The sequence below is a fragment of the Tupaia chinensis genome, unplaced genomic scaffold (genome assembly GCF_000334495.1).
Source record: "Tupaia chinensis unplaced genomic scaffold, TupChi_1.0 Scaffold000054_1, whole genome shotgun sequence".
NCBI classification, from domain to species: domain Eukaryota; kingdom Metazoa; phylum Chordata; class Mammalia; order Scandentia; family Tupaiidae; genus Tupaia; species Tupaia belangeri.
The window spans coordinates 10,148,356-10,162,796 of record NW_006159512.1 but is presented as its reverse complement, the minus strand read 5'-3'; the positions used below and the strand labels follow the sequence as shown (position 1 = coordinate 10,162,796).

Genomic DNA, 14,441 nt, shown 5'->3' with positions numbered 1-14,441 from the left:
GGCGGGGCTGTCAGGTCGCTCGCGCTGCTGTCTGGTCCCTGGCGGTGCTGTCCGGTCCCCGGCGGTGCTGTCCGGTCACCACTTACTGCTCACCATTTGGCCTTCTAGCCTCTGCCGTTGAGGTCCATTCCTTCTTGGGAGGAAGTGGTGGCGGCGAGGGACGGGAGGGTCGTTGGTTCAGCTGTCTCAGATGGACTCCTCAGGCCTTTCCTGAATGCCGTTGGGTTTCAGATGGTGACATTTTGATGAGTTTTAAAGGCTTCGTCTGGCTGTGGCTAGGCGGGAGGTTTGGTTCCAGACCCAGGGCTGGGGACCTTCTTTTCCAGACAGACTCTGGCTGTGAGGTGTGAGGGGGGTACTAGCCACGGGGAGGAGAACTGTGGGGCGTGGTAGAGCGCTATCGGAGAAGAGCCTGTGGCTCCGGTGACTGGGGCGCTTGGTCCAGATGACATTCTTTGCAGAGCTGGAGTGTGGCTCGTGTCCACACCTCGGTTATTCATTTTGTTCCTGAGTCTGTGTGTCTTGGTGGCCGTCTGTCCTGTGTGCCAGGACCCCGAGGCCGTTCAGTGCTGGCCCACCCGGCTGCACTGCGATGTGTCCTTTTCCATCTGAGCTGTGCGTGCCCTGCAGTCAGAAAGGAGCTCAGGGCTACTGGGGAGGGGCAGAGGAGTGTGCCGCCCCCTGGGGACCCTAGATTCCATTCTCTTCTGAAATGACAGGGTATGGAGGGATTTGGGAGCGGGGTGGAGACGGCGGGGTTGGAGGAGGCTGAGCTTTGTTCCCGGGCCGTCTCCAACGTTCTCCAGCTCCCTCTGGGTGAGAGCGAACCCTAGTTTGGTCAGCGAAATGGCAACGTCCTTGGAAAATTAAACCCCATTGTGACTGTTTGTCTTCTCACTTCAGGGTGCTGGGATCTTCAATGGCAGGAGAAGGCGTGATCAGAAGACCGAGATGAATTATAACACTATTCTAGAAGAGATTCTTATTAAAAGGTCACAGCAGAAAAAGAAGACGTCACCCTTGAACTACAAAGAGAGACTTTTTGTCCTTACGAAGTCCATGCTGACCTACTACGAGGGTCGCGCAGAGGTAGGAGACAATCGCGACGTATTTCGCTACGTTCTGTGTTGAGATTATTTTATAATCCCACCCCTTTCTCCAATCTTAAGGAATGAGCCTTGGGTCAGTGGTTAAGGTAATGATTTACTACCATTTGGGCTAGGGAGCAGATGTTTAGGATGGAAGTTGTTGCCAGTCTGTGAATTACAGGTTTGGTTTTTACGGTTTCCGTGTTAGAGCAACTGGCCGTATTAATCTGTTAGAGAAAACAAACTTGTACGTGAGTGTCAGCGCCTGTGGAGTTAGGTAGGTGTGTTGTGTACACGGCTCTCTCCCACGTGTGGCATAGACAAGTTTTCTCCACGAATACACTCTGGGCTCGTGTCCGTCGGTTTATGTGAACGCCTTTGCGTTATGAAGTGCGGTTCGTTAAAACTGAGAGTGACTTGGTGGCCCCAGCATGGACTGGAGTTGACCCAAAGCAGACTGTCCTGGCTCGTTTGGGGTCACACAGTCGCTGCAGAGTTCTTCATGGCCCAGGGAGAAGTGGCCCTGGGCACATGGTCATGGGCAGGCCGGGCAGGTGGTGTGGAGTTGGTGCCGCCTGGCTTCTCAGTTGCTTCATTTCTGCCTCTGCCACTAGATGAGGTGAACGAATGTCCCCTCTGGTCACTTTTTGCCCCTGGCAAGTTGGGTTTGGCACTTCCTGGTAGCATCCCAGCCCCTCTGCTGGAAACGCCCCTGAGTTCCAGGGGGTGGCTGGGGACTGGGTGCCTGCGTTTGAGCACACGCTATTGAGATCAGCAGTTGGTGGGGGCCAGCAGGCAGCATTGGTGGTTAGGGTGCTGGACTCCCACGGAGCTGACTGTGATTCAAGTCCCAGACCTGGTGGCCTGAAAATCTCGCTGATATGTGTGTGTGTGCTCAAGATCCTGAGAGGAGAATGGAGGAGAAGGGATGGTGGTGTGGCCACCCCCCCGGGAGTGATTTCTCACTTCCCCTCTCTCTGTACCTGTCTGTCTCTCTACTCTCTGGTGAGTGCACACCCACTATGACAAGAAATTTACACACAAACACACATGAACAGCTGGTGAATGTGGATCCTTGAGGATCTAATTTTTAATTTTAATTCTGTGTTTGTCCTAGAGCGTCTCTCAGAAGTGGACTTGATTTTGTTCGTGTTCTCCTCCCATGGGTTTCTGTGTGGTAGGTTCCCCAATTCAGACAGCAGGGCAGTGCTGCTCATGGTGGTCCTCAACACGGGTCGCTGCTGCCGTCCGTCACGGTGGCCTGAGGGCTTCCCAGGTTCCTGTGCTCCAGCTCCGGGGCCCTTCATCCCCCTAACCCGAACGCAAAAACCCAAACATCGACGGGTCTTCGACTTGTGACATCTGACGTGACACGCAGCTGTCGTCCTGTGCAGTGTGCATGTGTGTGTGTGTGTGAGAAACTATTAATGCATTTAATTACATAGCGTTTCCCTAGTCCCTGCTGAAAGTGTTATGTCATGTACGGTCATTTGCTATTCGTCATTTGTTAAATCAGAAAAATTAAAAAATATAAAAGTGTTTCAGATAAGGATTAGAAATTTGAATTGTTTTAAAATCTAAAACAGATTTTAAGGGAAACAAAAAAAATTGCAGTATGGAAAGTGGTAAAATGTGGGACTTTACTGACCAAAAAAAAGCCTTAGAAATCTTAGAAACAGGGACTGGGGCCAGCAGGTGGCATGGTGGTTAAGGCTCTGGGCTCCCACATAGCTGACTGTGGTTCGAGTCCTGGACCTAGTGGCTTGAAAAACACACTTGTTACGTGTGCACAAAATCCCAGGAGGAGGATGAAGGAGAAGGGATTGCCGTATAGCTATCCCCATGGGGGCTGATTTCTCACTTTCCCTCTGTTTCTGGCAAAAACCTTAAAGAAAAGAAAAAGAAAACAGGGAAGAAACAGGGACTGATACTGACATAGTCTTTTTTTTTCTTTAAAGAATTATATATTTATTTAATTCCATTTGTTAAGTTATTATTATTTTTTTTAATTACCAGAGAGAGAAAGCAAGCAAGCCAGGAGAAAGCATATGGGAAGAGGCCCTCCCTCAGGGCCTGGCTTCAAAGCCACCTCTGTGTCCTCTGCTTCCCACCTGGGACCCTACTCCCCAGCTCGGCGTTGCGTTGCTGCCCCTGGTGGAAGTGGTATCGGCGTATTCTAAACTCTCTTGGAAGGTGATGAATGTAGGGTGAGAAGTCCGGGGTCTCTGCCCCAGTAGCAGGATGGGGAGGACGGTGGGCCTGCCTCTTAGCGAGGCCTTGCAGCCGCCCGAGCTCCTGTGAGTGCCAGAGGACAGGTGGGTTGTCTCCGCGCCAAAGTCCCCGCGTCCAAATGCCCGCCATCCCGTGCAGCGGCAAGTGAGCGTGCGCAGAGTGGGCGGTGCGTGCGGGACGCCGCCTCCCGCGGGCCATGCTGATCTCTGCCACCCTGGAGATCCCCAAGAGGTGGAAAAGGAGGAGCAAGCCGCTGCTGGAGAGGCTGACACGGAGGAGGAACGGACACTCCCCTCCTGAGGTTACCGCTGAGGCCCGAGGTCCGGGAACATAACTGTGTTCTGTGCCCGCCCGCAGGCCCCACTGCACTGGGGCGCTCTGTCCTCCCCTGCCAGCAGTCTGCAGCCCCGGGGCCCAGGCTGGGAGCTGTGGGGGGCCCCACGGAGTCATCTCCAGCCCTTCACCCACAGGCTTAACCATGGGGATAAGTGATGGAAGGTGAGCATCCGTTAAAATAAATAGTAAGATAAAATAAGAAATAAATAATAAGATAAAATAATAACAAATAAATGAATAATAAGATAAAAATCTTAGGGCCAGCAGGTGGTGTCGTGGTTAAGGCACTGGACTCCCACATGGCCAACCCCGTGCCTGGCAGCTTGAAAATCAGGCTGGACCGCCCGTGAGCATGCCTGGAATCCGGAAGGGGTAATGGGGATTGCAGGTGGCCATCCCTCAGGGGGTGGTTCTCACTTTCCCTCTGCCTCTCTCTGGCGAGTGCACTTGCCCTATGGCAAAACCTGGAAAAAAAAAGAAAAAGAAAAAAGTCAATAAAAGAAGCTCAAAGGAAAAAAAAAGACGCGTGGCGTTCCTCCAACGTGGGGCTGTGCGGATGGTGAAATGCCTGCCGGGAGCCTGTTAGAGACGGCGGCCAGGGCCCTGCTGGGGCTGGTCACCTGGCGCCTTCTTTTTTTTGGAGAGGTTTTTGCTACAGGACACGTGCGCTCTCTAGACAGAGAGAGACAGAGAGAGAAAGTGAGAAATCACCCCCTAGGGGGGATGGCCATGCTGCAATCCCTTCTCCTCCATTCTCCTCTTGGGATCTTGGGCATGCACGCACACGTGCCCGGCGTGAGTTTTAAACCACCGGGTCCAGGACACAAACTGCGGTCGATTACATGGGAGTCCAGCGACATAGCCATTACGCCAACTGCTGGTCCCACCGGGGCGCCTTCTGCCTTGCATGCATCAAGCTGCCAGACTGCAGGAGGAATGGTGTTCTGCATCTGCCGTGTCATTGGTGCAGGCAGACTCCTGACACACCCTGTCCGTGGGGACGGCGGGGTCCTCTGCAAGTCCAAGTTCCCACGTGAGGGCTGTGGGCCAGCCAGCCTCGCGGGCAGCACCTCCTCAGGGGCGCTTCTCAGGCTTGCTGTTCGAGCTCCCCCATTCAGTTGGTAGTAAAGCGAGACGACTTCCTGGCCACCTGCCATGACTACCCACGTGCCGGCCTCTGTGCTCAGTGCTTCCCCACACATTGTTACTCAGACATTTCTGTAGGGAGTCTCGTGAGACTTAATGTCAAATTCACGAACGGAGGCTTGGAAGGTCGAAAACTTGCACAACATGTGCAAGAAATCGTAGGGCTGCTTCTTCAAAACCTATCTCGGGAACAACCTTGAAACGCCAGGGAAAATAAGAAAAAAATGGTTAAAACTGTATAATACAGATAAAACTTTATTTTGAAACTTTTGTCTTTAATATTTTTCCTATGACCTTTTATTTTTGAAATTTTTTTATGATAGAAGAAAGTTAACCCTGGACAGTGTTTTTGTCTTGGATCTGCTGCTATTTAATTCGACTTTGTAAAAGCATTTTCCTCTATCTGTATATGTACTTTCAAAATTACTTTCATATAAATTTTCTGTTTACACTATTTTATTTTTGGTGCCAGAGAGTGTGAGCACTTGTCTGGCGAGTGGGCGATGGTCACGCTGCAGCTCCTTTCCTTCCATCCCCTTCGCCTTTTGGGATTTGGGTAGTCATGGACACCTGCCCAGGGTGTGTCTTAGGCTGTGGGTCTGGGACTTGAACCACACCGTTGGCCATGTGGGTTCCAGCCCCCTTATCCACCAAGCCCCATCTGTTTACACTGAAACTCCTTTCTCCTTCTTCTTCTTCTTCTCCTTCTTCTCCTTCTTCTTCTTAAATTCTTATTATCCTACATCAAATAGCCACTTTTTAAAAAAGAATTATTTATTTTATTTTATTTATTCATTCATTTATTTTAATTTTACCAGAGAGAGAGAGAGAGAGAGAGAAAGTGAGAAAGGAAGCCACCAGGTCCGGGACTTGGACCGTGGTCTGCTATGTGGGAGTGTCCAGTGCCTTAACCACCTCGCCACCTGCTGGTCCCAATGTAACTCCTTTCTCATCGCCATTCGAACCCCAACACAGATGTGCTCTATTATAAAGTTCTGTTTTACGAGTCAGGGTTCTCCCGAGAAACTAAACAATGGGATAGAGATACACATTATATTTATGACACATGCATATACATATGATATGTATGTGTGTATATCGGGTCATCGGAAAAGTCATGATGCAGTTTCGCTAGATAGCACATATGCTTGCCAGAGGGACACAGAGAGAGAGGCAGAGGACAAGGCACTCCCGATGGGGCATGGTTACACTGCAGTCCCTTCTCCATCTCTCACCTCCTTTCAGGGTTTTGGGCATGCGCACACACGCACCCAGTGTGTTCCTCAAGGCTTCAGGTCTGGGACTTGAACTGTGGAGTTGGCCATGTGGGATCTGGCTGCCTTAACCACTAGACCATGGAGCCAGCCAGCCCCAGAGGAGTATCTCAAACCCTTAGCTTCTCTAGGATCAAGTTAAAATTCCCTAGTGTGGAATACAAAGTACTTAGGCAACTTTTCCTCCTCCTCGCCTTCCTCCTCCCCAGCCTTGTCTCCCCGTCAGTGCCTTCCTGGAATGACATGCGTGTGGGCCTGCCCACGGGTCCTTCTGTCCATCCTCCAGCCGTCCACCTGCCCGAGATCTGCTGAGTGTAAACTCTTACTCATCCTTTTTGACTAGTTCGATCCCCGCCTTCTCTGAAGCCTTTCCTGTATCCTTCCTGCCAAAAAGTGGACTCCACCCCGCTCCGCCTCTGCGTGCTGTTTCCGCCTGTTGTCTTGATGACCTGATTTACTGTGTACTGCCTATTCAAGCTTGAGCGCTTGTGATATCGGGATATGGCATTAGGTTGTCGGGAAAGTCATAATGTGTTCTTCTATGCAAAAATGCGCCATGATTTTCCCAACAACCCAATAGGAAATACAGGGAGCCCAGTGGCTAAGCACTTTGCTTTGGAAGCCAGATCTGACTGATGGTAGTTCAAATCCCGGCCCCAGCTGCAGGAAAAACAGGCCAGGTGCACGTGCGTTTATGCCTTGGGTCCTGACAGGATGCAGAAACGGAGTGAAATGGATTTAGTCCTTGCCCTATTGGACGGTGCTTTCTCCCTGTCTCTCACTCTCTCTTGTGCAAGAGTCCTCTGGCAATAATCAAAAGAAAAAAAAAAATACATGTTTTGGTCTTTGTCCCTGGTTCCTGAAACAGATCCAGACTAGTTAGAGGAGGGACCAGCAGTTAGCATAATGGCTATCTCTCTGGACTCCCATGTAGTCGACCGCGGTTCGTGTCCCAGACCTGGTGGCTTGAAACTCACGCCGGGCGCGTGTGCGTGCGTGTCCAAGATCCCAAGAGGAGAATGGAGGAGAAGGGATTGCGGCGTGGCCATCCCCCCTGGGGGGTGATTTCTCACTTTCTGTCTCTCTGTCTCTCTCTGTCTGTCTGGGGAATGCACATGCCCTATAGCAAAAACCTCTCAACAAAAAAAGAGGAAAGCAGATCTTTCATTGAAATGTTTGTTTTTTGTTTCTGGTTTTTGAAATAGCTCCAGAGTTTAAAGTTTGAAGGAGCATCTTTTGTTCTTTTGTTGTTCTTAACAAGCCTCTTTCGACCACAACTGGATAGCCCCTTGTTGGGGTGCTCACCAGGGGACCAACCTGTGATTAGAGGATTGGAACTTTTTTTTTTTTTTTTTTTTTTGTGGGTTTTTGGCGCTCGCCAGACAGACAGAGAAAGACAGACAGAAAGTGAGAAATCACCCCCCGGGGGGGATGGCCACACCGCAATCCCTTCTCCATTCTCCTCTGGGGATCTTGGGCACGCACGCACACGCACTCAGTGTGAGTTTAAGCCACCCAGTCCGGGACTCGAACAGTGCTTGGCTACATGGGAGTCCAGCAATAGAGCCATTATGCCAACTGCTGGTCCCATAGAGGATTGGAACTTTCATCTCCACCCCTCAGCCCTGATCCCACCCCTAGGAGAGGGCCTGGAGTTTGAGTTAATTACTAAAGGCTGTTGCCTAATCATCATGCTTATGTAATGACACCTCCTTAAAAACCCTAACTGAAGGGATGCGAGAGATTACAGGTTGGTGAACAGGAACACGTCCACAGGGGCCAGCAGGCAGCATGGTGGTTAAGGTGCTGGATCACACATGGCTGAGTGCACGATTCGAGTCCGAGACCTGGTGGCTTGAAAAACTCATCTGTTCTCAAAATCCCAAGAGAAGAATGGATTGTGACATGGCCATCCTCCCTGGGGTGATTTCTCACTTTGCCTTCTCTCTCTCTCTCTTCCTCAACTCTCTCGGGTGAGCACAAGCACCCTATAATAAACCAAACCAAACAACCAGCCAAAGAACACGTCTCTGTGCCAGAAGGGTGGTGTGCCCTGCATTGCATGGTATGCCCCAGATGGAGTCAGTCAAGTCAACCCTTTGATCCTGGTGTAGGTGTGGCTTTGCAGTGCTTAAACTGTACTTGGGGACTTCCCAACCTCACCCTATGTGTCTCTTCATCTGCCGTTCATTCATTCCTTTACAATATCTTCTGCAGGGAACCAGCAGTTAGCGTAATGGCTATGTCGCTGGACTCCCACGTAGTCGACTGCGGTTTGAGTCGTGGACCCGATGGCTTAAACATGCCGGGTGCGTGTGCGTGTGTGCCCAAGATCCTGAGAGGAGAATGGAGGAGAAGGGATTGCGACGTGGCCATCACCCCTGGGAGGTGATTTCTTGCTTTCTGTCTCTCTGTCTCTCTCTGTCTGGCTGGCGAGCGCACGCGCCCTATAGCAAAAACCTTTCATATATATATATATATTTTGTGGTAACTTGGTGATAGTAAGTCAATTTCCCTGGACTCTATGAGTCATTCCAGAAAATTCTTGAACCTGAAGAGAGACTCATGGTCAGGGCCCATGTGTAGACAGTTGGACAGAAGTTGTGGGTCACGTGGGGCTCTGCTGCTTGTGGTTGACATCGCAGTAGGGGACAGTCTGGGGAGGCTGAGCTTTTACTCCGTGGAATATCTGCTAACTCCAGGCATGTGGTGTAAGAACTGAGCTGAATGGTGTCTGCTGAGAACCGGGGAATGGGGGGTAAGGGGCCAGCCCTCCCCGAACCCTGGCCCAGGCACGCATTTTGTGCCGGAAGTGTCGATAGAATACATGATACCTGAACAGTCAGGGATGCCCATAGACCGGAGGACCGGAAGTCAGGTCCGTGCCGCTTGTTGCTCGACAAAGGGCAGTTTCAAAGAGACCACGTGAATAAGGAATGTACTCAATTAGTCCAGAATGGAAAGAGAGCGGACTAGCATCCATGACGGTCCCCGCGGTACTGGGTGAGAGACTGAACTTGTGCAGGGGAAGGGGTTGGGGGGTGCACATCTGCTGCTGTCCAAGCACAGGGCACGTTGTTCATTATTGGAGCAGGTCACCAGGCCCCGACAGTCGTGGGCACTCACCGTCTGAGAGGTGGCGGTAGTTCTGGGCACGCAGGGCAGAATAACTGGTTTCAGTTCTCTGCACGGAGCTTACCGATAAGCCATGATTAACAAGGCAGCAGAAGCAAGATGGAGTCAGTCAGGCCAGCTCTTTAATCCTGGCTTGGGTGTGGCTTTGCAGTGCTTACGCTGATGAAATCTTCTCAGCAGGTGGATATACGGTGGCAGAGGTGACAGTGGGGTTTTCCCCTCCCTGTCTCCGCCGTCTGGTATCAGTGAAGACTCAGCAGGTTGTCGAGAACTTCAGGTAGCATCGATTCCAAGGGTGCAAAGTTAGGTTCTGTCGGACTGACTGTGAGGAAAGGAAAAGGTGCAAGTTAAAACCCTGATTTACCCCAGGTTTAATCTAGTAGCAAGGACTCGAAGACTGGGTAGGGTGTAGACTCACCGTGATTCTCTTAAGACTTGGTAACGTATCGAAGGAGAAACAGACTTTGTTTTAGCTCCTTGAGGGGAGGATTCCTAGTTTAGCCATCTGTGTATTAAGGAGCGTCTAGCGCATGGTGGGTACTCGTGTGTGTGGCGTCGCTGGGTTGGAGAAGATGGGGAGACGTTAACTCTTAGAAGCAGGGAGGGCAGGTTCATCCTAACTGTCTATCAGGAACCAGAGAGATGGTCTCACTGCGAGGAGTTAGAAGATTCAGGATCTGAGTTCTGACACAAACTCATTGCACCTCCCCAAGTGCAGCTCCTCCACAGGTGTCTCTCTTACCGTTTGGTCATCTTGTCCTGAAACTGAGCACTCTCTGTACTGAGATGCTTCACATTTTAATTTTTGACCTAGGGTAAGTGGAAAGTGGAGGCCATCCGTTAAAAGTATGATGGTACCAGTCTTCTCAATACCTCAGGGTATTGCTGTTGGGTTTTCTGGATCATACTGGGTTGTTTTCTTTCCATTTTCTCCTAGTAGTTTCCTAGTTTCCTAGTTTGGGGCCTTAGATTGAAGTTTATAATCCATGCTGAGTTGATTTTTGTACCTGGTGAGAAATAAGGGTCTCTTCTTCTGCATGTGGATACCCAGTTTCTCCAGCACCACTTATTGGAGAGACTACCGTTCCCCCGTTGTGTGTCCTTGACACCGTTGTTGAAAATTAGTTGTAGTTGCATGGATTTCTGGGCTCTCGGTTCTCTTCTCTTACTTTAGGCCATGTGTTTATTTTTATGCCAGCACCATACTGTTTTGGTTATTGTAACTTTGTAGTATATTTTGAGGTTAGGTAATGACCCCAGTTTTATCCGTTTTGCTCAAAATTGCTTTCGCTATTGGGGGTCTTTTGTGGTTTCATATGAATTTTAGGGTTACTTTTTTCTATTTCTGTGAAGAATGTCACTGGGTTTTTGATAGGGATTTCATTGAGTCTACATTGGGCTGTATGCATGTTTTAACAAGATTAGTTCTATCTATGAACACTGGATATCTTTCCATTTATTTGTGTTTTTTTCAATTTCTCTCTTCAGTGTTATATATTATTAAATGTACAGATCTTTCATCTCCTTGGTCATATTTATTTCTAAGTATTTTATTCATTTATTTATTTTGGAGAGATTTTTGCTACAGGGCATGTGTGTTCATCAGAGAGACAGAGAAAAACAGAGAGACAGAAAGCAAGAAATCACTCCCCAAGGGCGATGGCCACTCTGCAATCCTGTCTCCTCCATTCTTCTTTCAGGATCTTGGGCACGCATGCACACGCACCTGGCGTGAGTTTAAGCCACTGGGTCTGGGACTCAAACCGTGGTTGACTGCATAGGAGTCTAGCGACATAGCCATTACGCCACCTGCTGGTCCCAGTATTTTAATTTTTTTGTAACTGTTGTAAATGGAATTGCTTTCATGATTTCTTTTTTGAATAGTTCATTTTTAGTGTATAGAGCTATGACATTATTGTATGTCGATTTCGTATTCTGCAGCTTTACGGAATTAGCTTTTTGTTTTGAATAGGCTTTTTGTGTATTTGTGTATGAAGTCTTTAGGGCTTAATTTAAAAGTTTGTGGAAAAGTGGAATGAAAGTATGAGTTTATTGTGATGTAAAAACATTTGAAATCCATGTATAGTTTTTTTTTCCTTTTCTTTAAGAAAAATTTTTGCTAGCAGGTGCACGTGTTCATTGAAGAGAGACACAGAGAGAGAGAGAGCAAGAGAGAAACTGAGAATGCACCCCTGTGGGGGATGGTCATGTTACAGTCCTCTGTTTCTCCTTCTAGCATCGTGGGCACGCGTGCACGATGCCTGGTGCGTTTTTCAAGCCACTGGGTCCAGCACTCAAACTGCACAGTCAGCCATGTGGGATCCAGCTACCTTAATTACTGGGGTGTCAGCTGGCCTGCATAGTTTTTTCATTATATTCATTTTCCTCAACTTTTTGAAGACCTTCCCATGGATACAGGCCATGGCATTTGTAGACAGAGACAGTTTAACTCCTTCCTTTCCAATCTGGACACCTTTTACTTCTTTCTCTGGCCTAATTGCTCAGGCTGGGATTCCCAGCACCGTGTTGAATAAAAGTGGTGAATTCAAGTAGGCATTCTGGTCTTGTTCCAGAGCTTAGAGGAAAAGTTTCAACTTCACTATTCACTGTGATGTCAACTGCAGGGTCATCGGATGTGAGCTTTACTGTGTTGAGTTACATTGCTTCTATATGTAATTCGTTGAGACTTTTTTAATCAGAAAAAGATACTGAATCTTGTCAAATGCTTTTCCTGCTTCTATTGAAATGACCGTATGGTTTTTCTTCTTCGTTATGAGGTGATGTGTTATTGATTTGTGTATATTGAACCATTCTTATATCCATTAGATGAGTCTCACGTGATCTCGGTGAATAATCTTTTTAGTGTTGTTGAATTTGGTTTGCTAGTGTTTTGTTGAAGCTTTTTACATCTCTATTCATCAGAGAAATTGATCTGTAGTTTTCTTTATTGTTGTTGTTGTATCCTTGTCTGGATTTGTTGCCAGAGTAATACTGGTCTTGGAGAATGAGTTTGGAAGTGTTTCCTCCTCTTCCACTTTTTGAAAGAGTTGGGAAAAGTCTGTATTAGTTCTTTCAATGTCTAGTAGAATTCAGTAATGAAGCTGTCATGTCCTGGGCTTTTGATGGAAGACTTTTTATTACTAAATCATTCTCCTCATTAGTTATTAGTCTGTTCAGATTTTTCAGATTTCCTATTTCTTCACAATTTAATCTTTCTTTATTTTATTTTATTGGAGAGGTTTTTGCTATAGGGTGCGTGTGCTCGCCAGAAAGACAGAGACAGAGAGATAGAAAGCGTGAAATCCCCCCCCCCCCAAGGGGGATGGCCATTCGGCATGCATGCACATGCGCCTGGCTGAGTTTAAGTCACCGGGTCTGGGACTTGAACTACGGTTGGCTACATGGGAGTTCAGCAACATAGCCATTATGCTAACTGCTGGTCCCTTTTTCTTTTATTTTTGAGAGAGATATTTTTGCTATAGGGCACATGCACTCGCCAGACAGAAAGTGAGAAATCACTCCCCCAACGGGGGCTGGCCATGCTGCAATCCCTTCTCCTCCATTCTCCTTTCAGGATTTTGAGTATGCACGCACACGCACGTGGTGTGAGTTTAAGCCACCAGGTCTGGGACTCAAACTGTGGTCGACTACGTGGGAGTCCAGTGACGTAATCATTACTCCTCATGGTTCCCACTATGCAATCTTTTAAGAAAAAGCACACCTGCCCCCCACCCCCACCCCTACCCTCCGCCCGCCCATGGGTCACAGTCATGCTACAGTCCCTTCTGCATTTCTCTCTCCTGTCAGGATTTGGGGCACACGTGCACATGTGTCTGGCATAGTTTTACAGTGCCAGCGTTGGGATTTGAGCTGCATGGTTGACCATATGGGATCCAGCTCCCTTAACCATCAGGTCACTAAGTCCGTCTTCGTCCAGGGATTTATCCATTTCTTCTAGGTTATCCGATTTGTTGGTGAATAACTATTCATAGTAGTCTCTTATGATCCTTCATATTTTTGTGGTATCAGTGGTAAGGACTCCCTTTTCATCTCTAACTTTATTTGTTTAAGTCTTCTTTCCTTCTTTCTTTGTCTAACTAAAGGTGTTCCAATTCTATCTTTTCAAAAAAGCAACTCTATTTCACTGGTCTTTTGTATCATTTTTCTAACCCCTGTTTCCTTTATTTCTGCTCTAATCTTTATCATTTCCTTCCTTTTACTAATTTTGGGTTGAGTTTGTTCTTGTTTTTCAAATTCCTTTTTGCCACAGGGCGCGTGCGCTCCCTAGACAGACAGAGAGAAACAGAGAGACAGAAAGCGAGAAATCACCCCCTGGGGGGATGGCCACGCCGCAATCCCTTCTCCTCCATTCTCCTCTCGGGATCTTGGGCACGCACGCGCACGTGCCCGGCGTGAGTTTAAGCTACTGGGTCCGTAGGGCCCTCCTTATCCCTCCTTGAAGACTTGTGCTTTCTCAGTACCTCCTAGGAATCTGGGCGTTGGTGTGGAGTGAAAACATTTCTCCTTTTACTCCAGGTTAATCGGAAGCATCTGTACCCAACTTCACAGTCTCCTGGTGGTTCACTCCCTGGGTCTTCACCCTGAGTCCTCTGCGGTGGCCCGGGTGTGACGGAGCTTTCTGGTTCTGAACGTTCTCAGCTGTATTATGCCATGGACGCTCACTGTCGTATTGGCACTTGAGTTTCCTTATTTCTGAAATAAGGTAGTATCGACTTCCTTTATTTTGTGTGTCTCAATTTCCTTTCTTGTGTCTCTTTTCCTATTTTTCTGATTCCTATTTGTCCTCTTCATCTGCAGTCTTGAGTCTGGCTTTCCTCATTATTAATCACTGAAAAAAGCCAAGAAAACAGATTCTATACAGGGTCTGATTTATGCCTTACTTTTTGAAGCTGTCTGTCTTCACTGAATAATGTTTATTGTCTCCCCTTCCACCCCTGCCACCCCGGAACCTGAAACATGTTTAACACAGATTAGGTGGAGGATCCCATTCCTTCCATCCGTATCCCTAGACCTTTTTTATGTGATTTTTTTTTTTTTGCTGTAGTTTCAAGCTTACAGAAAATTGCAATAACAGCAGAGGTTATTCTCAAGTAACATTGCTCCATTTGACGAATTGCCTAGGGTTTTGCTCATTTGCCCTATCATTCTTTTGGTCTCTCTCTTTTTCTTTATATGCGACATTGGAGAGTATGCCCCGTTAAAATAGGTC

At 48.1% G+C, this 14,441-nt stretch overlaps 1 protein-coding gene across 5 annotated transcripts in view; it reads left to right on the top strand.

Moving 5' to 3' along the window:
• The window catches only part of TEC (tec protein tyrosine kinase), a 166,619-nt gene that overhangs the window by 54,229 nt on the left and 97,949 nt on the right, over window positions 1–14,441 (top strand). For all 5 annotated transcript variants that reach the window (XM_006141445.3, XM_014591948.2, XM_014591942.2 and 2 more), the window contains exon 2: window positions 904–1,089. In XM_006141445.3, coding sequence (XP_006141507.1) covers window positions 952–1,089 — 138 coding nt within the window. In that variant the 5' untranslated portion in view covers window positions 904–951. The remainder of the gene's footprint in view (window positions 1–903; window positions 1,090–14,441) is intronic.